The sequence below is a fragment of the Mus caroli genome, chromosome 4 (assembly GCF_900094665.2).
Source record: "Mus caroli chromosome 4, CAROLI_EIJ_v1.1, whole genome shotgun sequence".
NCBI classification, from domain to species: Eukaryota; Metazoa; Chordata; class Mammalia; order Rodentia; family Muridae; genus Mus; species Mus caroli.
The window spans coordinates 59,221,872-59,248,344 of NC_034573.1; the positions used below are offsets into that span (position 1 = coordinate 59,221,872).

At 41.1% G+C, this 26,473-nt stretch overlaps 1 protein-coding gene across 1 annotated transcript in view; it reads left to right on the plus strand.

Moving 5' to 3' along the window:
* The window catches only part of Pappa (pappalysin 1), a 225,968-nt gene that overhangs the window by 101,850 nt on the left and 97,645 nt on the right, over positions 1-26,473 (plus strand). Inside the window, exons 8-9 of the mRNA XM_021160402.1 lie at positions 4,189-4,317; positions 10,914-11,005. Coding sequence (XP_021016061.1) covers positions 4,189-4,317; positions 10,914-11,005 — 221 coding nt within the window. The remainder of the gene's footprint in view (positions 1-4,188; positions 4,318-10,913; positions 11,006-26,473) is intronic.

Sequence of the window (26,473 nt, forward strand, 5' to 3'; positions counted from 1 at the left end):
TTTGGATTTTAGTTGAGTGCAAATATTATTAAGTTGACAACCAAGATTGACCATCATAATGGAACAGGACACATAACACTAAATACCTTTCCAAATGGTCATATAGAACCTACTACTTACTGTTGAAGCTTCCTAAACTGAATACATACACATGTGTAAAAAGAATTAAGATGAACTCACCTTATTATGAGGGGGTCAATGCTCCTACTAGATACAACAAGTTAACAACTGAAAAGTCCATTTCCAGGAAAAGGCTACCTATTGAAGTTGTTAGTCACTGAGGTCACATAGTGCCAATCATAACGGGTTATTGTCAGTGCTCTTAGTTGCTATCGTGGTTTGAATGACAATGGCCCCATGAATTCATGTGCTTGAATACTTGTCTCCAAAATGGTCAAACTTTTGGGAAAAATTAAGATGCGTGGCTTTGTTAGAGGAGGATTGTCACTGGGGGCAGGCTTTGAGATTTCAAACACTTGCTTTATTCCCAGCCCTCCCCTCGCCCCGTGTGTGTGTGTGTGTGTGTGTGTGTGTGTGTGTGTGTGTCCTGCTCAAAAATCGAGATGTGAACTCTTAGCTGTTCTTGCCACCATCATGGACTTGATTAGCCCACCATCATGAACTCTAAACCCCTGAAACCATAAGTCCAATTAAACGCTTTCTTTTATAAGAAAAAAAAAAAGAAAATAGAAACTATCTTGAGACTCTAGGAGACACGAAAGCTTTGATATGGAAATAATTGGATATCAATGAGCAATAATCAATGACTTCAGAAATTTCCTGAAAGAAACAAAGTAGGATGTTACTATACTGTAAATAGGGTCTTTTTTTTTATTCCCCCTCCAGTACTACCTTATTTTTCATTCCATGTTTTCACAGATGTGTGAGACAACAGTAACATGTTGTGTTTCAAAAGTCAGATACCAGGAATTGTAATGACTTCATTGTAGGTTTCTATAGATTGAAGTTGACCCATCATAATATTTATATCAGTCATGTCAAATATTCACTTTAAAATGAGTAAGTGTTTAGAGCTAAGGATGCTTAAATATCCTGAGACTTTATATTCTTAAAATAATGCTGTCATAATTTAACCAAGTTTCAGTGTGTGATTACACTGTAATATTTAAGAAATATTCCCCATCAATATAAATTGATATATATGGAGAAAGAGATAGAAAAAGGAAGAGAGGGAGAGACAAAGACAGACAGGAGACAGATTCTCCCTCCATATCTCAGGCTGATCTAGCATTCACTAGGTAGCTTGAGCTAACCTTAAACTTGTATCAAGCCTCCCAAGTGCTGAGATTGCAGATATGAGTCTCCACAACTAGCTTTATGACATGAGAAGAACTATTGTGGAAATCATGACAATGATCAATGGAAGCAATTTCTCAATAACTAAAAATGCAAACTTAAGGCAGGTATACCATTTGCGACATTTGTACTTGAGCAATGACTAGGTTTTAGAAAGACTGTCTTAAAATAACATGCAAAGGAGCCTCAATATTAGCTAAATAATCCATCACTTGTAAGTTTATCAGCTAAAAATACAAAGTAGTCGAAGATACAGTCTGAAACAGAGAATTAAATACTAATAAGGATTTATGTTTTTATTAATTAAAGGGAGCTTCCAAATTCTATGAAAGAAATCAGAAATGGTCAAAGTAAAGACACTTCAGATGAAATTCTAAAGTTTTAGTTCCGTAAGTAACTAAATGACAGTTTAGAGATGGTTTCTCTGTATAGCCTTGGCTGTCCTGGCACTCACTTTGTAGACCAGGCTGGCTTTGAACTCAGAAATCCGCCTGCCTCTGCCTCCCGAGTGCTGGGATTAAAGGCGTGCACCACCATGCCCTGCACCAGGACACCAGACTTTATATATATAATCTGACTCTTCATCTCCCCCATTAAAGACAGTAAGATAACTCCAGTGACCAAAACTGTTGCTAATTTACCATTGATAATAATAGGTCAGCATTTTGTAAGTTCATCGTAAGCTAGGGGTACTGTCTCTGTTCTCGAATTTAAGCTGTAGGAAAGCTGTGTGTGAGTACAGGTTTAGAGTGAATTTGAAATAGACTCAGAAAGACAGAAAAGAATATCATGTGGCTCTCTGGATAAAAGTGAAAAAAAAAACAGAACACAAAAAAACGTGTTTGCTTACCTGCTAGCTGGTGATTGCCAGAGCATTAGGGGAACATGGCAAGAAGAAGCTACAAATGAAGCCAAGGTAGGGCTTAGAGGGAAAACATCCATAACAGATTAACCCATCACATTAAATATTTCAGCTACAAATCATTTGTCATGTCACACACAACAACTTGAGAAGTGCTGTTCATTTTGGCAAGCTTTTCTACAGAAGGGTCCCATCTGTTCAGACAATGAATCTAAGTTCTCTGTGGTCCATGGTGTCACCTGAAGCAAATTTCTTACTTTATTCCAAAACATTGCCTGATTCGTAGTGTATCTCCATATCTTAGAACTAGATGAGTTTATAGTAGAGCTCATGTATGTTCTCAAGTCTCTCACTCTCTCCCTTCTCTTCCTCTGCTTCTGGAAGAGTCACAAGGAATAGGCGAAGAGTCCACAAAATGACTATTCTGGCAATGTCATTCTGGGAGTTTCCAATGCCAGCATCATTTATCTATTCAATATCTCAAAATATCTGTGCATTATCCGCCTGGATGTGCATCACTAGATCTCTTATAGAATCTGCAAAGAACATGGGTTTGCCCTCCACATTAGTAACTGCTTCAGTGCTACTCAAACAAACTCCCTTTGTGGATGATGAGTCTACTATTTTAATCAAGGGTTTTTTGAATTTTTTTGTTTGGTTGGTTTTGTTTTGTTTTGATTTGTTTCCTCATAAGAACGGTTCATTTCTCATAGAGTCTATCACTACATTGAGTGTCAGGATATCTTCCCTGTTCATTGTTCATGCACCTGTTCTCTTATTGGCCTTGTCCAAACAGCTCCTGCCTTTCACAGCAGCTGAAATAACAGATGGGCAAGAGATCTTGAAATTTCCTGACATCTTTGTTCTGTTTATGAAATCTTCCTCCTTTCACCCTGGAATGTCCTCATTAACCTTTAGTGTCTCCACCACCCCAGGGTACAATTTGTCTATGATAAAAATAAATAATTAACACATAAGTTAATGCACATGAAAACTAACGTATTCTTTTGAAAAAGGTATATCATGAAATATGAGTGCAGATTTGGTCATGTAGAATTGACACAAACATGCTTTTGTATTAGAGGATAATTGGCAATAACCAGGTTCCTGGGTGAGGAAGTCTGGACAGGCCCTGGAAGTCCTAAGCCAGAGGAGAGACACAGTTTTGGCATGTTGGAAATCTGGCAGGTACCAGTCTCCGGAATTGTTATTCCAGAACAAGAGATGCGGTTATTGGGCAGGCCTGTGGGGGTAAAGGAAGAAGAATATAAGATATTATTTGATAACATGCATTTGAAAACAATTGGCTTAACATCTCTATGCCTCAGATTCGTCATCTATAAAAACAACATAAAAATATGAGTACCCATGTAAGGTTGTTTTGATTCTCAAGTAAGAAAATACATAGCAAGTGCATAGCTCAGGGCCAAGATTGAATTAATGAATGCTACTGTTATTTAGATAAAGGGTAATAGTCATGGAAAGGAATGAGTGCAGAGTCGGAGAGTCTCAATAACACACTGTAAGGAAAAAGCTTTCTCATGCACAATGGTGTTCATGGACAGATCTTTAAATGTGAGGAAAGAGTCAGATAATGCTCGGAGGATCTGATCTGCTGCTTCTGCCTCCTTCTGCTTATCTAATCTTTTAGCAGGATTTCTGCTTCCTACAAACTCTCATTGTATGGATTCCATACTCTCTGGTATTCTTCAACATGGATTGCTGTAGAGTTCAATGTCAAAAGCATTTAGTACTATGCACAGTTATACATGTGGTAAAGGCCATTTTTACTGATGTAAATTGTAATATAGTCCACTGTGCCTAACAAAATAGATTAACCTACAGTATGATATAAATTGTTGGATAACCAAATGTGTCTTTGATTTAAAAAAAAATAAAAAGGAGCAAGACTAAAAGAATATACTCAAAGGAATCAATATTTTATTCTCTTCTCATCAGTCCCTAGCACTGTATGTGTTTTAACTAACAGGTTTCTCTGTATTTTCCAGGGATCTGAAACTTGGCAGTGTGTACCAGTACCGGATTATCACCATTTCAGGAAATGAAGAGAGCGAGCCATCACCTGCTGCCATATACACCCACGGAAGTGGGTACTGTGGTGATGGCGTTATCCAAAAGTAAGTAGAACCACCTATTGTAAGAGGAGTTTTGAAGAAATGTTAATTAGGTCAAGCTGTTTGAATAGCAGATCTTAGGAGATATCCCAAAATTCATTAGCCCCAAGGAAGCAGTTATCTCCAATAACCCATGAGTTGATCAGTACTCCACTTGCTGGCCTCAGAAGACAAACCGATGACTGTGTTCTGGGGTCATACACATTTCTCAAGTATATAGTATATGATTTAACCAGAGGCACTATTATGCAATTGCTGCCATCTGCTCTCAATCTTGGTTGTCGTCTGTGAGGCGCTACAAGATTATACTAGTCTTGTGTGTGACTAATCCGTTAGTTAGTTACCTGCATACAGTTCATCTAGGTTAAAACACCTTTCAAGGCACTAATGAAATGGTTTAGTGGTTAAGACTGTGTGCTTCTCTTCCAGAGGACCATAGTATCACAACTGCCTGTGGTTCGTGAGCCAGGGAACCAGACACCTCTGGCCTCTGCAGGCATCTATGCTTATAGATTCATATCCACCCAGAGACACATATACACACAAATTATACACCTGAGGGCTGGAGCAGTGTCTCCACAGTTAAGAGTGCTGCCAGCACCTACATGGATTTTCACAATCATGAATAACTCCAGTTCTAGAGGATCTGGAGCGCACTTCTGAACTCTGTGAGCACTAGGCATGCACATGGTATACATACATACATACATACATGCAGGCAAAACGCCCGTATACATACAAATGAACAAATCTTTTAAAAATTAAATCTTAAAAAAATTTCTTTAAGCCAGACATGGTGGCACTTAACTTTAATTTCAGCACTCGAGAGCCAGAGGAAGATGAATCAGGATCACCAATTCAGAATCACCAATTCTGAGAACAGGCCAAAGACTCACAAATATTATGAAGTATTTTAAAACATAGTATTGAAACAATAAGTACTAAGCAGTATTATAGAATGAGTAGAGAGTCTGAAGATGAAAACGCTGAAAATGAATGAATCAAGACGTGTAAAGATTTCAGGGCAACTGGGAACTAGGATTGCAAAATATCAAGCTGTTTGCAAAAAGAACCAGATCTTATAGGATGTTCAGTCTATTCATTGCCTGGTCCTTGGGGCCAGGATATACACATCTGGAAACAGGAGCAAGAAGACATCAAGCCTTACTACCAACTTCTAATTTGTTTTCTTCTAAAATAAGCACAAAACAATCAGATGCTAGCACAAAATTTGAGGTTTTCTTTTTCCTATAGAAATAAAGATCAGACCAATCATCATTCCCAATTAAGTGTCTTATTGCTTCCATTGCTAATGTGCTCATTTGCAAGTGACACTATCACTAGGACCTCAACAATTGACAGGTTTAATCTCATGCCTTATGTGTGTGATGGTAAAACAAGCTATTGGCAAATTCCTTCATTAAATGGCACTGTTGGGTGTCATATAATATGTTTGCAACATGGGATTGCAATTGCTATTCCTGTTGGGGGATGGGTAGTGTGAAGAGAGCATTTGCTTCAGGGCTGGATGAAAGCACTGATGTGCAGCCTATGAATTAGTATGTGGCACATGTATGAAACAAGTGCTCGATGTCTATGGCTTGTGTTTGTCACTCACAACAATGCTCTAGGGAAGAGCAGTTTGATTTGTTGCTGATGATTCTGTGGGAAGTGTTGAAAACTGGGAACCTCTGTATTTGGAAGAAAGGAGCACCTGGGACTAGATTTATTTCTTTTATTTGCTAGGTTTAGAAGGTAAAAGCAGTTTATAATCAAAATGTCCTTTTTAAAAATTTATTTCTATTGTATGAATATGTGTGTGTTTGTGTGTCTATATGTATGTGTATCTGTGTGTCTGTATCTGTGTGTACCACGTGTATGCCTAGTACTTGCAGAGAGTCCAGAAAAAAAAGTGGCAGATCACTTGAAACTAGAGACACTTATAAGCTGCTTGACATGGATGCTGAGAAGTGTACCTGCATCCTCTGTCAGAGGAGCCAGTGCTGATAGTCACCGAGCTGTCCCACCAGCTATAGCAGTATGCTTCCTGATTGTGATTAGCACTGAAAGAAATATATGCACACGGGTTTTAAAGGCCCATACATATCTGAGGGTAAAATCTATGATATATTGTGTGCATTGACTATCTGTGTTTTTAAAATCGAGTAACAGAATGTGGAGACATTCCAAGTGCAACAAAGTAGAGGAAGAAGGGCCAGTTATGAGTCTCTCCTACCCGAAGGCATTAGCTTCATGCTTTGGAAAAGTCTGTGTATGATGGAATAGTGGACTGAGCTGAGAGCTCCCAGAGAATGTGTCCCATTGTTGACTCGTCTCAAGATCATACAGTACATCTAGGGTTTCCATGAAATACTAGTCATTCCTAAGAACGTATAATTGTAACTTTGAAATTTCTAATTTTTTAAAGATTTATTTATTATTATATATAAGTACAATGTAGCTGTCTTCAGACACACCAGAAGAAGGCATCAGATCTCATTATGGGTGGTTTTGAGCCACCATGTGTTTGCTGGGATTTGAACTCAGGACCTTCAGAAGAGCAGTCAGTGCTCTTAACCACTGAGCCATCTCGGCAGCCTGAATTTTCTAATTTTTTTTTCAAGACAAGGTTTCTCTGTGTAGNCCTGGCTGTCCTGGAACTCACTNTGTAGACCAGGCTGGCCTCGAACTCAGAAATCCACCTGCCTCTGCCTCCCGAGTGCTGGGATTAAAGGCATGCACCACCACGTCCGGCAAATTTTCTAATTTTTAACTGTTATAGTTAGTGTTTGTATCCCTGTGAAGAGGAACCATGACCATGGCAACTGTTATAAAGGAATACATTTAATTTGAGGTGGCTTACAATACAGAGATTTAGTTCATTGTCATCATGGCAGGAAACATGGTGGCATGCAAACAGACATGGGGCTGGAGAGGTAGCTGAGAATTCTACATCTGGATCAGCAGGCAGCAAGAAGAAAGAGAGACAATGAGCCTGGCTTGAACATGTGAAACCCAAAGCCTACCCCACAGTGACATACTTCCATAAACACAACCTAATCTCTCTCAAACAACACCACTTCCTAATGACCATACATTCAATTATGTGAACGTATGCAGGCTATACATATTCATACCACCAAAATCACAGAGAGTTTATCCAGATGTGGAACCTTAATGTATAGCTTGGTCTAACTACTTATTGTTATATACAGCTGCAAACAATGTAAGACTTTTTAGTGATCTAAAAAATAGCAGCAGCAGCAGCTTTAACCTCATTGTATTCACAATTGAATAGTTGTTTTAAAAATATGTTTACTTAGAACCAGAACCCTACATAGATACTTGGTTTACCTCTAGTAAAATGGAGCAACTACTCGCACATGTTTTACTGAAAATTGAATCTACCTTATAAATGTTCTAGCAAGGAAGGTAGAAGCAGAAAACAAGTTTTCCTCTGATTCCCACAAGAGCACTTCAGCACATATGCACTCACACACTAAATAAATGAATGAGTTCTTTTAAGATAGAATAGATAAAACACTCACAGAAACCCTTAATGGGTTAGCACTCTGGTGTGAATGGTCAATAGCAATAGATAGGTTCTTCCCATTTTATATACAGTGTTGGGCTAGAAAGACTGGAAGGATACTAAAATAGTAACATTGTACGTGAACATTTACCAAGCTTCTTCCACACATGAGACACTACAATATATTATTATAGCCTTGTGTCCTCTCCATGATAATGTGTGATTGGGCCTATTACACCATATAGTAAAATAAAATGAAAAAAAAAATAATGTGTTTTTCTCAAGCATTCATACCTATTAAGAACTAGAACCAACATTTGTACTAAGGACTTGATTCTCATCTGAATTTGTCTTTTCATTTTAGTGTAAGAAGGGTAGGATACAAAATTAGCCAATAGAGAGGTGGCTACATGCATGTCCCTCATCCCAGGGACTGCATACTGGGCTGCTAGGATAATGAAGACTATCTCTTCCTTTGGCATCTCCCATCCTGTTATAAGCACTCCAGTATTAGGCAAAGGCAGTCAGTTTGACAAGTTCTGTGATAGATTAAGCAAGATGTCTGTGAACACAGAGAATGACGCCTACACACTTCACTCTGAAAGGTCAAGGGAGGTTTCTCAGTACCCAGAACCGTTCTATCTAATGATAGCCCCATTATGACTGGAGATATTTGTGGTGACCCTAATGTTTTGCTTAAACCAATAGAACACACTGTTTGGGTGGTGATGGAAGGTAAATTGGAAATATTGTTCAGGGCTTAGGGAACCAGTCCAGACTTGGGGCAGGGAAGGGGAGGAATCCGGGGGGTGGGGGTGGTCGGGGATGTCTCCTTACACAACCCATGGACAATCTAAAAAGCTGAAGGTCATTGTTGATTTCAAGCCTGTGAGATTCACTGGCAGGGAATGCTGAGGACCTCTAAGAGTACAAACCTCTTAGCTCATGGTTGGGCTGACAGGAGAGAACTTGGGTGGTTCCTCAGAGATGGATGTAGCAGCCTAGGTCATCTTAAGAATTGATTGCTAGGCCCTATCCTGCTATTCCAACACCTCCTAAAGACAACAAACATTGCCTGGTGTTAATTGCCCCTGGTAAAAGGAAAAGTCTGAGACCTGTTTCATGCTGAGACAGTTCCCAGCTGGTCTCTTAAGAGAGTGGGACAGCTGCCACACACTTTAAAGAGACACCCCACCACCACCACCCCAAGGCAAAGATGGAATGGGAACGGACTCTTTTAACATTGGGTAGGTGCTACCCAACATACTAGACACCTTAAATCATGCTTTATTTTTGTACCCAACTCCAATAAGGCTTAATCATCTCCATTATAACACATAGAAAATGAAGCTGGGTATCCACAGGAGTACCATACAATAAAAATGTTTAGGACACTGGACTTTGTTCTGCTCTGTCAAACAGTGGGCACTGGCCACGTGCAGCTCCTGAGAACTTCACATGTGCCTATTGTGACTGAGGAACGGCATTCCAGTTACATTTGCTTTCACTTGATTTAAAATTATTAAAAGATCAGTTAGACCAGCCAAGGGACTTACACAGATCATGCGGTTATTTTTGGAACATGTGGTTCTAAACTGACCTTTTCCGTTTCTCAGAGGATGGGAACTTTCCAGAAAGCAACAGTCTATCCAGTTTCCCAGTTTCTGCTCTTCTTTCTCTTTGCCAAAGCCTGGTTTGAGGGAAGAGGATGGGGGTGGGAGGTGGGGGGGGAGGAGCAATGCTCATTTTTCTGGCCATCTCAATCTCTACAAAAATCATCACTAGGTGACAGAGAGAGCTGTGAGGACAGGCCTCAGAGCTTTCAACAACAAGAAGGCAGCACGCTCAGTGGAGGGAGTAGAGCTTTCTAGTGAAAGATGACCAAACCTGGGGGTGTGAGTGAAAGGAAACAAGTCTTTTGGTGTTGAGGCAGCAAGGAGAGTGTCAGCATGGGGAAAGATTCCACCTTGAACATTCGCACCCTTTTTAATGAAAACAAATACTATTAGAGAGAGCAGTGAGGCTTTGGATTGGGGGAGGGGTTGTTTGTTTGGTTGGTTGGTTGTTTTTTAGACCTGTCAGGAAAAAGAGCTGGCCAGTCATTTCATGTATACCTCCATTTCTTACTATTCCTTGTCTTGTCAGTTTATGTGACTTGAGTTTCGAAAAGGCTTGACTTGGAGTGGGGAAACCTATGTAAGACTCGGAGAGGTTTGGAGGCCCAGAGCCACAAAAAACAAACAAGAAAACAAAACATAAAACAAAGAACAAACAAAAACATCTACAACAAAACAAACCAACAAAAAACAAAGGAAGTGAGGTTTTAAAATTCTAACGTGCTTGCCTTGCCAGCACAGGGGACTAAGTTTGGTGCCAGAAGCCACTTAAAGACAGGGGCAATGCTGTTTTTCCATCTCAGCACAGTAGAGGTGGAAACAGTGGGATTCCCCGGTTACTGGCCAGTGAACCGAGCCTTATGAGTGAGCCCTAGGCCAATCAGAGAATGTGCATCAAGAAGCAAACTGGACAGTGTCCCTGACAGTAACAGCATACCTAAAGGTGTCCTCCTGCTCCACATACAAGTGCAGCCATCTGCATGCAGACCTACACACATGTCCTCATATCCAGGTATTCATGACTGCGTGTACTTAAACACACACATAAGCACACACACATAAGCATGTACATGCACACATATAGAAAGAAAGAAAGAAAGAAAGAAAGAAAGAAAGAAAGAAAGAAAGAAAGAAAGAAAGAAAGAAAGAAAAAAAGAAAGAAAGAAAGAAAGAAAAGAAAAGAAAAGAAAAGAAAAGAAAGAAAGGGCAACACGATGGTCGGTTTTGAAACAGAACTGTCCTTTTTCATGAAAACATCTCTAAGGCTGCGCAATCTTGCTTCATACATCTATACCTTTTGAGCATCTCATTTTGCTGAGGCACTAGATTGAAGTCAGGGAGAGAAACTGGAACAAGATTTCACAAAAGCTCCATGATCCATGTATTTTCATGTGGTTTGCCTCGGTTCTGAAGCTGACCTGAGCTATCTCCCTTTTCCCTCCATTGTGCAGAGACCAAGGAGAAGAATGTGACGACATGAATAAAGTAAACGGGGATGGCTGCTCCCTTTTCTGCAAGCAAGAAGTTTCCTTCAACTGCATTGGTGAGTCTCTGGCACGTCTTTAGCTGATTGGACAATTATAATAATAACAAGTATGACCAAATGCCATTCACTCATTTTGATGCCACATCTGTGGAGTGTCTCCTGGGGGAGATATGCTGTCATAAGCTTTAAGAAACACAGAAGTGAAAAAACAAAGTAAGGCAGAGAGGCAAGCATCACTGTCTGTAAAACTCATGTCCTCATGAATGGTGGCAGTGACAGGTGACATGTTTTATCATCCTTTACCCTACAGACATTATTGGTTTTCTTCACACAGGCTGCCCAAGATAGCTACTGTCGTAGTATTTCATGTGTAAGTTTTTTTTTTTTTTCTTTAGAGTAGGGAGATATCAAGAGTCGAGGCGATGACAGTGTTTCCAGCGTCACCCTAACCAGCACAGGCTCATTCATAAGAATGAGTTAACTTTGATTTTGTGTGATTCTCAAGTCTCTGCTCATCGGATTCAACATACACAAGCTCTGCTTGGGGATCTACCTGCTGCCTCGGTCCTTGCTTCAGATCCAAACTGCACAATCTCTGGGATTTGCAGCACAGGACAAATAACAGGCCAGTCCGTGCTTAGAAAGCAAACCTTCTTTTCCCACCTTTACTAGTCCGGTGGGAAATGTGTTTTCCTCTGCCTTCTCAAGGAGTCTGGCCTATCTTGTTGTTTCAGCCCCACTTGGGAGGCCCTGTCCAGCCCCCGGGCTGGTAAACAGACAGGGTGTGGGGGCAGGGATGGAATTTAGAGCTGGCCCAGATGAGATCATGCTTCCTTTAAGATGCAAATCGATACCTGAAGATCAAAGGTCTTCTGGCTAATCCCCTGGGCTGGAGGTGAAAACTAATCACAATTCATTTGCAAGTACAAAGGACAGAGGTGCTCTATCTGAAAAGGGAACGGGCAGCGACCGAGGGGCTGAAAACCGTGGTGGGAAGATTTCTCACTGAAAGGCGGTTTTCCTGGAGTACTACAGGGAAAGAGATGTCATCGCATCTTTGCATCTGTAGTGCATTAAAGCGCTGGGCTTAGACAGTGTTTCTCCTGGTAGTCTGAGCTCCAGGAGGGTAAAAGTACTGCTTCATTTACTGTTTAGTCCATTCTTAACACATTTATGGAGCACCTACTGTTTATCTTCTGCACCAAATAGGAGCAAAGCAACACAATGAAGATGCTATGCAAATACATGTGGTTTAAAAAGAAGGGGAGACACAGAATGAGGAAGGATTTGGCAGTTCCTAGGTAGAACTCTGCCATTATTATTATTATTATTATTATTATTATTATTATTATTACTATTATTGCAGAAGACGTTGCCCCAAGCTGAGAGTTGAGTGTTGCCCATCATAAAAGTTTGATTACTAACTAGCTGAATGGTGTGGCAGCGGGAAACATTAATTAAAAATTAAAAAAAAAAAAGAAGAAGAAGAAGAAAGAAAAGCTCTAGATGCAGTGCTAAAGACATATGTAAGCTTGACCTGGTTTGGGCTTAAGTTTGCCTCCTCTAAATGGAAATCATTAGGTAAGGAAATCGCTGAGAACTTGCCCATCTGCTGTGTGATTTCCCGTGTGTGTGTGTGTGTGTGTGTGTGTGTGGCTGAATTCTTCATAACTGTAAACACTGCTAGAACCTACCTTTCCTCTTTGCCAGCCATCAGTGATCCTGATCTATATAAAAGAATACTTACTTATTTTGCTTAGGAGAATGAGATATGAACACCCTGGAGGAAGAAAGGTTCTGGTGAAGGTGGAATGTGGGACCTGGACCTTCTAAAATAAATGCTTGGGGTGTCTGTCCACCCCGTCCGGTGTTGTTTTAAAACTATTCAGCCATGGACAACAACTAGAAAGAAAAGGAAAGCATCAGCAAGCTGCAGTCCTCAGACCAGAGTGTTATATTTGTACCTTTGAGGGACCACAGCCATGTGTGCTCCTGTGTCTGACAGCTTTTCTGACACATCCGAGTCGAGTGGGTAAAGCAAGATCCCATGTCCCAGAGAAACCAAAATACTATCTGTCCCTTTAACCATAAAAATTTTCACTTGCTAATCTGAGCATGAGAGGGTATTTGATTCTTTTGTAGTGTCTGGTGCAGAGAGTAAATGGAAATTAGGATGTTATTCTCCACTTATTGCAAAATGAACTAAAATTTAAATATAGAGTGGTAAAACTGAAAGACTCTTCTAGAAATAGCACTGAGTGGTAAGCCTAGAATCATCTTCCCTTGCTTATTTGGGCCTCATTTTTCCTTCTTCTCAGACTAAAATGAATTTTCTGGATTATAAGTTTTTAAAATGTTCTCTGTAATGTTTGTGAAGAGAAGGCTGTTTGTTGTTGAGAAGCTGAGACTTGCTTCCTCCTAAGTCCAGTATACAAACATATTCTTTACTAGGTTCAAAGTGATCCATTGGTGGTAGCATTTGAGGATCATCTTTTGTATGTCAAACATATTTCTAAACTATTATTCCCTGGACAACTTTTTTATGGATCACTCTTTTTGCCAATAAAAGAAAGGAATGTTTGTAGCAGACGATAAACAAAACAGAGTTATGCTGTCTTTAAACCAAGAGCTTGGCCCGTGTGATGGTACACACCTTTAATCCCAGTACTTGAGAGGCAAAGCCTGGTCATTTTTGTGAGTTCAAGGGCAGCCTAGTCTACAAAGCAATTTCACGGACAGCCAGGGTTGTCTTGAACAAGCAAACAAACAGACAAACAAACCCCAGAATCTGATTGTGTATTTACTGTGTAAAGTTACGTGGTAAAAGGTCACTTAATCACTCCTGATTTAAAGAGCTTTAGGGGTGAATAGAGACTATACTATTACAAAGCAATTCTCATACTAAATTAGTAGAAATGGAATGTATGGGTTACTTTAAAGGAAGGCTTTCCCTTTCTCTTCTCTCTTTTATTTGTGTTAGAGAAAAGACATCAGCTGTATCCTTGACTGGTCATTTAGAATTCCATGATAGAGACTCACAAATACAGGCATTTCAGGTAGAATGGAACTCATTCTAAGATACCAGCTCCCAGAGACTGCATTTCAACACAAACTCCAAAGCTTGAGTCTGAAAAACATTCTAAGAAAAACAGTTCAAGTATGGACAGAGAATTTTTCACACCCTTTCCCCAATAGTTCTAATGAGTCAGAGAAGAGGGACTGGAGAGGGGTGGGGGACTGAGGGATGAGGGTGGGTGCTTTGTAGAGGTGAGCATTCTTATCATTGTATGTGTCAAGAATGGTGAATAGGCCTCTGTGAAACTGATTTTCATTCACACCACAGCTTGTACATACGATGTTGATGAAGACTTCTTATTAAAACAAACACCACCCAGCAAAAGTAAAAAGACCTGGAGCTCATTTGTGGCAGATATCTGTCAATATTTTGAAGTGTTACTTTCTGAATCCTGGATTTGGGAAATCAAGATGATTTTTTCAGTAAGGTGGAGCCCAATCCTCATTAGAGCAGTAGAATATATCCAATCATCTTCTGGAAGTTACTCTGCAGCTTGCGTGGGGACCCACAGCTTACCTTCTAGGCTTACCTTCTACCTCAGCAGACAACCAACACACAGGTTGGATTTTGAAGCCATATTGAACCTACTTTGATGATTATTCATGAAATGACAGTACCCAAAGTACTTTAGCATCATAGCCGAGGAAACTAGAAAGCTGTGTTATTTCTTACGGAGACTAAGTACCTGGGCCAGAGTGGCTGCCGTCTGCCTGAAATTCCCCTCAAGGAATGCAACTTCTATTCTCCCGCCCTATGAGAGAGTCCTTCATCACTGAGTGTTTCAAATAGATCATTTATTTCATTTATTTTGCTTAAGCTAACCAAAACTGGTTTCTGCTGATTATGTATTAAAATCCTAACTGAAAACTATCCTCACAAGATAGAAAGAAGTTTAGCAGCATTTCCAGAAGCTAGACTTTCCTCTCTCATATAAATGTAGGGAGTAGGGATTCTGTGGAAGAAGAAGTATCAACCACAGCAGTCCTTTATGGAGCAGCATAGTACTAAATGGGGTGGCCTTATGTTGTGCAGCTTTATTTAATATGAGCCTATATGTGGCTCTTATCCCAGATATGAGATCTAAGATTTATTAGGATGTCTCAACTGGCTCAAGGTTCCAAAGGTATGGTGCTCCCTCCAAATTGAATACAGGACCCTGCTTTTTCTACTCCAGAGCTTTGCCATTGAAATGGACTTCCTTCCTTCCTTCCTTCCTTCCTTCCTTCCTTCCTTCCTTCCTTCCTTCCTTCCTTCCTTCCTTCCTCCCTCTCTCCCTCCCTCCCTCCCTTCCTCCTCCTTCTGCTTCTCTTCCTTAATCTATGTCTTCCTCCTCGTTCTTGTCATTGTCCTCCCCGCTCCTCCTCCTCCTCTTCCTCTGCCTTTCTTTGCCACCCTTGTCATCACAGACCATTTAGAAGGGCTGTTTTCTCTGGGCCAGTAACAGCAGTGTGAGGGTGGGTGACAGATTTATGGGGGCATTCCCCTTCACTTTTCAGAAGCCCACACATCCGGAAGTATTCCCAAGGTGCCAATGTGTAATTGTGCAACACTCTGGTGACTTCCCTTTCCCACTTTCCCACCCCCAGTGCCCTAGTCCCCCAGTACATAAGTTTCTTATTAAAACAAACACCACCCACAAGACCTCTTGAGTAATGCCGACTGCATTCCCCTTTGTAATGTGGAAATTATCTTGTCCTTTTTCGGCTGTTTAGAACTATAACACACACCAGGCCTGGGGTTTCCTTTAGAAACCATGGTATCAGTGAAGTGATAACTCCCCCAGCAAGCGCTGGCTGGAGGCATTGTTCAGCAGCTTTGGGGAGTCCTCTCTAAGGCACTGAGTCATAAATGGCAGACAGGCTGCTGATAAAAGCTGAAGGAGGGAAGGTAATGGTCAAATTAGTCAGACAAAATGTGCAGGATCCCCTAAAGGGCTTGCAGTTAGTCATAGATCTTGAGCCAACGCTGGAAACATGCTAATTTCAGAGCGGACATTTAAGCCCTTACAGAAAATGCAGCTCTGGGTGCCTTTATATTTCACACTATGAGCTTCACGATAGCCCTGGATAGTCCACTTCGTGTCCTGGCTTAGTGGTAGACCTTGTGCAGTTCAACATCTTGAAACTCTGTTTTTCCCTTTGTGAAAGGCTCTTTTTGTTTTCAAGATCCACCTAATACTGAACATCCTTCATGGCTTGAGGAGATTCAAATTTTGCTGGATGCTAACATAGAGTCAAGAAAACAAATTCATAGAGACTCCCACATCATATCTCTCAGGACTGCAGGCACCCCCCACGTGTCTCTTTCTCCCAGCTCTTCTCCCCAGTAGCTCTCAGCTTCACTTTGTCTCCCATCCCTGACAGGGCATCTCCACCCTAGTGTTAGAGCCAGGGCCAGTAACTCAATTAGCACTCCCTAAAGCCCAGTGCCCTCCCTCTCTGTGTGGTAGATACACAGTAAGGGGCTGAAGATCAATCTGCCTGGCCACTAGTTGCTGGGAGGGCAGGGGGTCACCTAGCCTATGGCCCCTCTGTCAGACCATCCTGGCCCTGACTGAAGCAAGGCGAGAAAGGAAAACAAGAAGATGAATCGTTGTGTCTTCTCAGTGGATATGCCTAGGAGAGTTTAGAACAACAATGACTAAAAAAGAAAACAGTATTTTAGGCTGGAGAGGAGGGAGACAGGGGCTCTGCTGGGAGCTGCATTTATTATTATTTTTCTTTTTAACAGTACTTTCTGTGTAACCGTAATGGAAGAATCCACCTCTCATCTTAGGAAAAAATAATTTAAGAAACAAAATCAAACATTCCTCATTGCCTAAATTCATTTACAGTTCCCTCTGTTAAAACAAGCAAAAAAAAAAAAATCTCTATATATATTGTAACTTTCCCTTCCAAGGCTTTTTGGAAAGAATGCTTTCCTTGACTTAAAGATGGGACTTTATACAGAAAATAAAAATAAAGTTTAAAAAAAAAGGAGGAAGAGATGGGGATGGCCATGATGGGGGTGGCAACGATGGTGATAGAGTCAGGATGTGCACAGCACAAACAGAGCATCAGATGGCATCGTAGTTACCAACAGGGCATCTGGCTGAAAATCTGATGCAGAAGCTATATAAACCTGTGCCTCAGTTTTCATTCGCAAAATATATTAGTTATCTTTGTTACTACTTAGAGTTGTGACAAGCCAATACAGTTTCTGATCTGAGCCAGGTAGTTTACCATGAGTTGATCCCTTGAAAGCAATACAAATGGAAAAGGGCTCATTTATGATCAGTGTTAAAATAGTGACACTTAGTAGTTTTAAAGAAGTATACATTGTTTTCTTTCATTTTTTACTAGCATGATTCATTAAAAAGTTTTACCAGCACTCCCAGCAACTCTAAAACATTACTAAAGTCATCACCCAGTTTGATAAAGGATAAAATTGTAAATCTGAACTATCATGGGCATTGCCCAAGGTCATACTAGATTAGGAGAAGTGGAATTTGCACCAGGTAGGTAGGCTCATTAGGCAGGGCTCCATTTGTTAGATGCCTGATTCCACCAATATTATGCTAAGAAACATTCTGAAATGTCACGCATCATTCATCCTTCCAGAGTAGCCTTACACATCTTGCTGACCAGAAAATAGAGGCACTGAGATGGGCTTGAGCAAATTGTCTAAAGTCATCTCACCAGGTAGGTCAGAGAAGAGAGTTCAATTAACAAAGATTGTGTCCCACACCTGGATAAAGTCTTGAATGAGCAGGAGAGTATTATCTAGTCTTTCTGTTTGTTACCATTGAGTCCTAGAAGGACAGAAAGTAAACACACACACACACACCTTGCTTGTGCCTTTGTCATGCCATATTCACAACTACGAAGAAACAAAAACAAAAGCAAGCAAAACAAAAACACAACTCAGTGATGGGACCCTCGGTTCTCAAGCCTTCTCTTTTCCCTATTACAATAGCCAAATTGCTTTCTAACATTTAACATAGGGAGAAAAGAGCACTCAAGTGGATCTCAGTATCCTGGTTGCACTGGGGAGCTTGGAGCCTAAAGTTGCTATCTGGGTAGCCGTGGGTACCTCTCTGCTGCCACCCAGGCTCAGTTTTCCCTTCTGGGAATTATACACCATTTGCAAGGTCATAGTTCTCTAGGGTACTGAGGGTAATTCAGTGCAGCTCTTGGGCTCATCCTCTTCCTCCCCCTGAATCCTAGAATTGACTAATGCAGAAGCAGATGGTGAATCTGTGGCAGGACTGGTTCTGAGCCCCACCATTGGATCCTGACACCAAATAGCTCTGGTCGCTACCTTTTTCAAAGTCACGAGGCCTTCCCACACACATCAGCCTCAAGTGATGAGGATGAGTTAGATGAACCCCAAGGGCCTTTGGAGTCTAACTTCTAGGATTAAAATCCTGGGTTGTTTTTGTTTTAAAAACTGTGCAGTTTTAAAAAGAAGGACTCGGGGAGGAGAAAGGAATTCTTTTCACCCCAAAGGTCAAAAAGGGTCACAGAGTACAAAAAAGAGCAGGAAAAGGAGGCAATGGGGTGGAAGGCTGACGTGTGGGCAGGACCAAAGATCTGAGTCCTCAACCGGGAGGTCTGAGGAATACATTCAAATACTCCAGTCAGTATTCCTTAGCATCATGCTTGCCTATCTGCCACAGCCTAAGGCCCACTACCCCCTTTGCAAACCAGGGGGAGGGGGGCTACACCACAAAGCAGCAGAGTTGGAGTGAAAAGAAACAGGAGGCCTCTGACACCAGCAGGGAGGAATTCTAGCCCTTATCCCTGGGTCAGCTTCCTGACTCTCAGGAAGGGGTCAGGATCAGGGAACCCACTTGAAGCTTTCTTAAAAGTAAGGAATAGAGACCATACTTTGATGTGTGCCTTTGAAGGGTGGCCAGAGTTCTGACATGTGAATCAGGACAGTTAAGAACAAGGGGTTCTTTACAGAACTGAAAGTGAGCAGAAATCTGCCCCGAAGTGCATCTGTACACTTATGGCATAGGTAAGCAGGAAGGGGAAAGACATCTCTAGAACTGGGTTCAAGATTGTTAACTGGGCTGAGGCGCCCTTCTGTTGCTCAGGAGTCCCGGTTGAGTTGGAATAGATATTTAATATTCATGACCCTCCAGTGCTCTCCACTTGAAGGGAGCGCCCTGGGGGAAATTGAAAACTTAAGGAAGTGAGGGATAGAGTTGTAATTGTGTCTTCCTTTTCTTCCTTCCTTCCTTCCTACCTTTCTTTTTCTTTCTTTCTTTCTTTCTTTCTTTCTTTCTTTCTTTCTTTCTTTCTTTCTTTCTTTCTTTCTTTCTTTNTCTTTCTTTCTTTCTTTCTTTCTTTCTTTCTTTCTTTCTTCCTTCCTTCCTTTCTTTCTTTCTTTCTTTCTTTCTTTCTTTCTTTCTTTCTTTCTTTCTTTCTGTCTTTCCTTCTTTCTTTCTTTCTTTCTTTCCTTCTTTCTTTTTTTTGGGAAAAGATAATGTGCTTAAAATAAAATGATGGATGGACAGTCAAGGTGATGTGTGAACTTCGCTGTGTAAAATAAATGAATAAATAAATACATAAGAAAAGGGCAAGTGCTTTCTTGCACTCAGACCTTGGCTGAAAGCATTGCAAAAAGCCTGCCTCGTGCTTCACCCTTCCTTCTCTTCCTATTGATTGTGCCTCCTGTGTGCCCTGCTCTGTGCTTGTTTCAAGGGAGCAGCAGCGTGCAAGGAAGGCTGGGAGTTGGCTTAGGAAAGATGGAAAATACCCCTGACATTGATTTCAAAGTCACTCAATGGTTGGAGAAAAGAAGCCAAGGAGTCTTTCACCTGGAGAGATCAAGAAGGATTCCTTAAAATCATACACTGTAGAGACTGGAAGTTCTAAAGGAAGGTGGACATATTAGGAGCTATAAGGTAGGGTGACAGTCAAGACTGTTAGAAGTTCAGATGATTTAGTGATCAAGGCAAAGAAGAACTTTGAAGTGAGAAAGGAGAATCAGCATGGTGGATTACAGGGAAAGTTGAGTGTGTAGCATTGAAGGCCGAGGTTCTTCAAGGACTTTGAGGACTGTGGTCATTTATATCCAAAAAGAACTAGAAGGTGGCTTGTATGTGTACTTTATGCTCTGCCCTCCTTACACTAGGCTTGTGCATCCTTTCACAGACTGAGATCAGCAAATGTATGCTTGTGGCCAAACCCACCACATTGCCAGTTTTGGTAAATAAAACTCTATTGAAACACATCTAGGTCCCTTTGTCAATATACTGTCACTATAAAGGAGGGATATAGTGATTCAACAGAAGCTCTGGATCATCTACAAAGTCAGATAGTTACTGTCTGTCACTGTGCTGAAGATGTTCCTCATAGCTAGCTCCTAAATGGGAAGATAGTAGGTATAAAAATAACAATAAATTGGTTTAGGTGGATAAGGGAGAGAGCAGTGGAAAGAAGTTTAAAGAATGGGAGAGGGACAGAGAAAGAGATTCTCCACCCCCCAACACCGGTGCCCCACATTTTTGTTCACACCTCTGTTTCTTCACTATTGAGCAAAGAAGCACTTCTCTATTCCCATTTGCCAGCTCTGGCCAGCCACTCTCATACACTTAAGCGTGTGTCATTTTGTGTCTGGATGCAATGACCACTAGAGCCTATATGGCTTCTCTTGTTAAAGGATCAGACAGCACCTGTCCTCAACCCCACCTGTGGAAGGCCTAACACTGCTGTCCCAGCAAATTGCTCTAAGGTGTCTCTTTTTAGACCCACAGGGACACTGGCTGCCAAGGTCACGTGCTGACCTCTTTATAGACGACACAAAAAGCTCCCAAATGTATGAACAATTCAGGGGAAAGTGATCTTCATTCAGTAAATACCTGTGGAGTTGAGAAATGACCTCGAGAGGAATAAACCTTCCCAAGTGTCAGTCCCTGAGGCAAGATAGCTGAGCCTCCTTTTCTGATTCTCACAAGGTCATAGACTGTGGAGGTCACGCTTCTATTTAATTTGCTGGTCATAGGTGCTCTTAAGTCAGCCAGTTCTCAACCTGTGAGTAGTGATCTCTTTGAAGATGGGGGCTAGGGACTACCAACCCTATCACAGGAATCACCTAAGACCACTGGAAAACACATCGCAATTGCATTACAATTTATAATAATTTCAAAATGACAGTTAACATGAAGTAGCAACAAAAAATACTCTTATGGTTGGAGGTCAGCACAATATTAACTCGTTAGTGTGTATCCGTGGTCTACAGAGTTAGGGAAGGTGAGAACCGGTATCTTAAGTGGTGTCCTTGAGATTTGCACTCAGATCTGCTTCACTGAAAGTTTAAGAGACCTCAGAAGCTTCCATGAAAACGTCAGGCCTTCTGGTTGGACCCGTCTTTCTCACCCTCCCTGATAATAGCTATACTAATACAGAGAATGGGTCCTTGATGCAGTTATATTAATTAATTTAATTAAATAGTTAATGACACCGATCCTATAAAGTTGTATTAATAAAGGTTGACTATGTAAGGAAATCAAGACATAGAGGTGTCCAGTAATTTACTCAGGATTTTCATTCACCTAAAGGCACTCACTCACCTAAGGTGTTCTAGGTTTGAAAGAATAGCTCTTGAACCCAGAGGTTGGGCTATTTAGTTTATGTTACATCTTTATCTTTAGATTTATCTAATAAAATGTGTACTCTCAAGAGCCGAAGGACCTAACAGCAAACAGATAATGAGAAAGGGGGAATAATTCAAGACACAGTGGAGACTCCAGGTAACAAAAGGATCCCTGGGTCTCTTTACTAAACATCATCTGAAGTGTTTATTTGCAGACCATTAACTACTTAACAAAGTGGGCAACAGAAAGCCCACTTTCTCCAGGCTGCCAGTGGTTAAGGACCTAAAAGAAATTAGTATAAAACAAATTTGAAATTATAATAATCATTAAAGAGGTCGGTTTCATTTTTTTTTTCATTTTTTCTTTTTTTAACTTCCTAGACAGAAAGATAAAATGCCCTTTCCTAACATTTACAGTCGTGAGACCAAGCTTCTTTTTCCCTGTTGCCTTCTATAGTCCTCGGGCAGTGCCCAGCAGCTAGAAATGAACATGAAGATCTCACAGAGGGGTTTGTCTGAAGCACCTGCTGCATGTTACACTTCCTATGCTTCATATGAACCGTCATTGTGGGGTCTCATCAGTGATGGTAAGGGTCGATGGGGAGGAGTTCACAGGGCCTTGGAAGGCTCTGAGTCTAGGAAATATTCCTGAACAATGGGGCCCAGAGGCAAGTGAGACTTGCACTGTGAACTCTGAAGCTCAGCAGATATACTAGTTCTAGAGGATCCTGAGGCAGGATGCCACAAGAGATCTGAGGTGTCTGGTCCAGTAGTGATTATGGTTTCTATGCAGAAGCAAAACAAGCTAGAGCAATATTTTAAGACATCAACCTCCCTGAGAGGGGTGCTCTTCAAGGGCCAACAAAGTACTTTTGGCAAGCTGACCTGATGAGAAATCAGAGTGATTTTAGCTTTCAACACCAGTCAGAAAGCCGACCCAAATTATCCATAAGTTTAAATTAAACTATCAACTGCCATTGGCAGTAATGTGAACATTCTGGCAGGAGCCATCCCTCCATTCAGCAGTCCAAAACCGCGCACATAACTTGGGTTTAGCCTCATTACTGTGGAAAACGCTGTGCGAATTACTTGAATCCCCAGCTTCTCTTTCCGTTTGCCGCTGTTCTCTTTTGCCAAGAGAGTGCACCAAGAGACAGGGTGGCTGGCTGCCTGAACCTGAAGGATGGGAGCCTCTCTTCTTCCAGTCTCATGTCCATGAGCATCTTTCTCTATGTTAGAAAAGAGAGCAGTAGTCCTTACCTCAGCTACAGATCTGATCTTTCATGCACTTAATGAGTGTGGGCCATGTTCAGGTATTGAGCAATTCTCACCATGCCAGCCTTGTGCTATGAAGTCTGCATACCTTATTGCCACTGCATGGGCCAGAAAGTGATCAATAAATATTAATTATAATGGCTATTAAAATAGTGATGTTCTTACTCATATGTAGAGAGTACCTTGTCCCTGGAAGACAACAAAGGTGTGAATCATCCACTATACAAGGAGGTCATGAAGGAGATTCTATTCAACATCATGATTAAACAAAATATCACTAAGTATTTTTCTACCTGTACTTGCCTAGTTTTTTTTTCCAGAAAATCACTCTGGTCATCCACAGTGGGATCCCTTCTCACTCTCAGCTCTCTTCAGAGTCACCCCTTCAGAACCCGTTTCCACATGGTGTGCGTTGTGCCCAGCTGTATCTATTCCACACCCTGCTCTGTCCTGCACATTTGAGACAAGTGCTCTACCACTGCACTCAGTGCCTAACACTGAGTCTTTCCCTTTGCAGGCTCACGGATCTAGTTTCTTTGCCTGGATTTGAGAGTCGCTTATACATTCAACACACGTGGAACTTTACCCGCTTTCTCCCCAAACCTTCTGGTGGCTCCACTAAACTAAGAAAACATTTAAACAAGACTTTCAAGAAGCAACCACATTTTCTCCACCTTTCTCTTTACCTATATTATAATAACTACCAATCCAACTTCATTTTGAAAAATCAATATTTCCTCCCTCATCAATCTCTCCCTATATCCTGAACTATCATTATTTTACCCAAGGCTCCTTGTAATGTCTGTCAGAAATGTGGCAAGACAGCTCCCATGGACTCCCAGTTTCTTAGTTTTGTCAGCCACAATCAGTCCTCCAATAGGGTGAGAAAATAAGTTTCCTAGAATAAACACCTTCTTTTGTCCCTCTCCCCTGGAACATGTTCACCGTGGCTTTGCGTTGCCTTTGAGGAAAATGTTAATTCTAAAGATGCAAAGAGAAAGATTATGGACACAAATTATCATGGCCAAATTAATGAAAGCAAGCTTTAAAAAACTGTGTATATATGGGCTGCCTTCACCTAAGGCAGGGTTTGAGAGGTCAGCCTTGGACATTGGCAAGATAAAGGTTCTTTATAGCTCAGCTGTAGGGTGTTTCCAAATGAGAGATTTGGTAGGCCAATCGGTGGGGTCCAGAAACAGAGCATAGGAAGGCGGTTATAAGAAGATAACCATGATAACCCTTTAAAACAAAGGCATTTCAAGATGGTCACCACAACCCCCTGAACCGTAGGCAAGGATCCCAGGTGGTCATAGCAACCATTTGAAACAAAGACACGATTGCCATTGCTGGAACAGGCAGTATAGAACCATTGGTAGTTAAGGTTACAGGTGGGGCAAACCCCCATTTTTGAGAAACAGAAATTTAGTCAATATCAGGAATGAATCTAGTTTGTCTTTATTATGTGATGGCTTTTGCACCCAAGATGTAAACATTTGTTTCAGCAGAAAATCTCAATTCCTTATTAATCATAGCCTTCGAGCCAAGTAAGACCTGCATGGTCATTCGCAAGTTAGGTTCCAGTATCTGGTTTTGCTTTGTACCTTCGGCTTTCTTTCCAGCATTCTTTTATTTACTCACAGTTTCCTTTCCCCTGGCACGGTGTCCTCCTCACTACACTCATGCAGCACCAGACACCTCAGAGGGAACACATGCAGCCATAGTTCACACACACACACACACACACACACACACACACACACACACACACACTATATACTCTGTGGTATCTGTAAATAGAAAACAAATGATGGAAGGAAGGGCATATTCCTTAGGAGACTGTTGTATTTCTTAGCCATCTAGGTGTCGTATAACTTTATCTTCTAGTCTTCAGTGTCTGACAACTTGTGGCTGAATGGTGACTTTTCTCTTGTGTCTTTAAGTGGGACACATAAGAGGCTCAGAGTGGTGGTGACCCTGGAGCAGTGATATGTGTCCAATTCCTAGTTGTGACAAAAAGTGATCTGAACTACTTTTGCCTCCTCATCTACCCAACAGCCTTGTCACTATGCTCAGTTTCGGGAAACTGCTGAGGGTTTTACAACTATCTGCCATTAAAGCTTTTCTGACCTTTATTTTAGCTTCTTATTAAGAAGGAGTCAGGTGCAAACACGCCTCTCTCCTTCCCCACATCTGGGCTGCCAGAAGTCCAAACACTTGAGGACTTGGATTGAGTCGAGTGGGTATTTAGATTCCCTAGGACTCTCTCTGATAACCCCAAATTGAGCGGCTTTTGAATATCAAGCACAGTCCTAGGCTAGCTTCCTTTTGGGTAGAAAACCTAATTAACTAGTAGCTAGAAAGAACAGCAGGCAGGCCGCCCCCTGGGCAGAGAATTCAAAAGGAAGTGGGTAACTCTGTAAATAGCGCCGCTTTAAGGGGCATTTAAGCCAATGCTCTTTGTTAAGGAAATTGATGGCTTTGTAAGTACTGTGTCTGAAGCCAGCGCTTGAGCTGAAGGCCCCCTCCCATCTCGCCTCGTAAATTCCCTAATGGACTGAGGGGCTGCAGGCTGGGCCCTGCATGTTCGATCATTTGCTAACAAAACCTCAGATTTCTCTCTTAGAAAATCAAACCTTCTAGTCAAACATAAACCATTAAGCCTATGCAGTTGATGTGCAGGGCAAGGTAGTGAGGACTGAGTGTTTCCTTCAGGGAAACCGAGTTTACTAATCTCTTATAGCAGTTTTCTTTCAAGTGCTAGATTGCTGTGATGGGTGCTTGCAGTTTTTCTTATCATGTCTTTTTCCTAACATCTGCAAAAGTTAGTCATTATTTCGACAGTCTCTTTTTGAAAAAGGCCTGGAATTGAAGACTCCTGATAATTCCAAAGAGGTGACCACAGATACCTCACATGTTGCCGCCCCCCAAGACGCAAAATCACAGGACACCCCCAAAGAAAATGGGTTCACCTATCACATAAAAACACCTCTTCTGTATCAGTATCCATTTCAAAACGATGTTGAAAAATACAGAAGGAGCATACAGGCAAGTTTTGATTTTAGAATCAAACTTGGTTCTGCAGCGGGCTTAGGTGATGAGTGAACTTTTTCAAACCTTACTTTCCTTGTTGTACCATTGGGATAATGATAGCGCTTACCACAAAGTGATCTACGAGGATTAGGCAATTGTAGGTATTTGAAACACTTAGCTAAGAGCCTGGCACTTGGCAAACCTTCCCCTTCTTTACTTCGCAAATGTAATAAATGTGATTTTATTTTATTTTTTTGTGTGTATCTATATATATTCTATTAGTCATTTGCTCATTTCTATGCCAATACAATTAATTATTTTTTCTCACAATGGGTTTGAAGTATAAATTTTAATTGTCTATTGATAAACCTCAGCATTGTTCTCTATTTTGTCAAGATATATTTGGTATGTTGAATCTGTGGTGATTTTATATGAATTTTGGTATTAATTTTCTGTTGCTATGAAGAATTCCATGGATGTTTTTTTTTAATTTTTAATATTTTTATTACATATTTTCCTCAATTACATTTCCAATGCTATCCCAAAAGTCCCCCATAGCG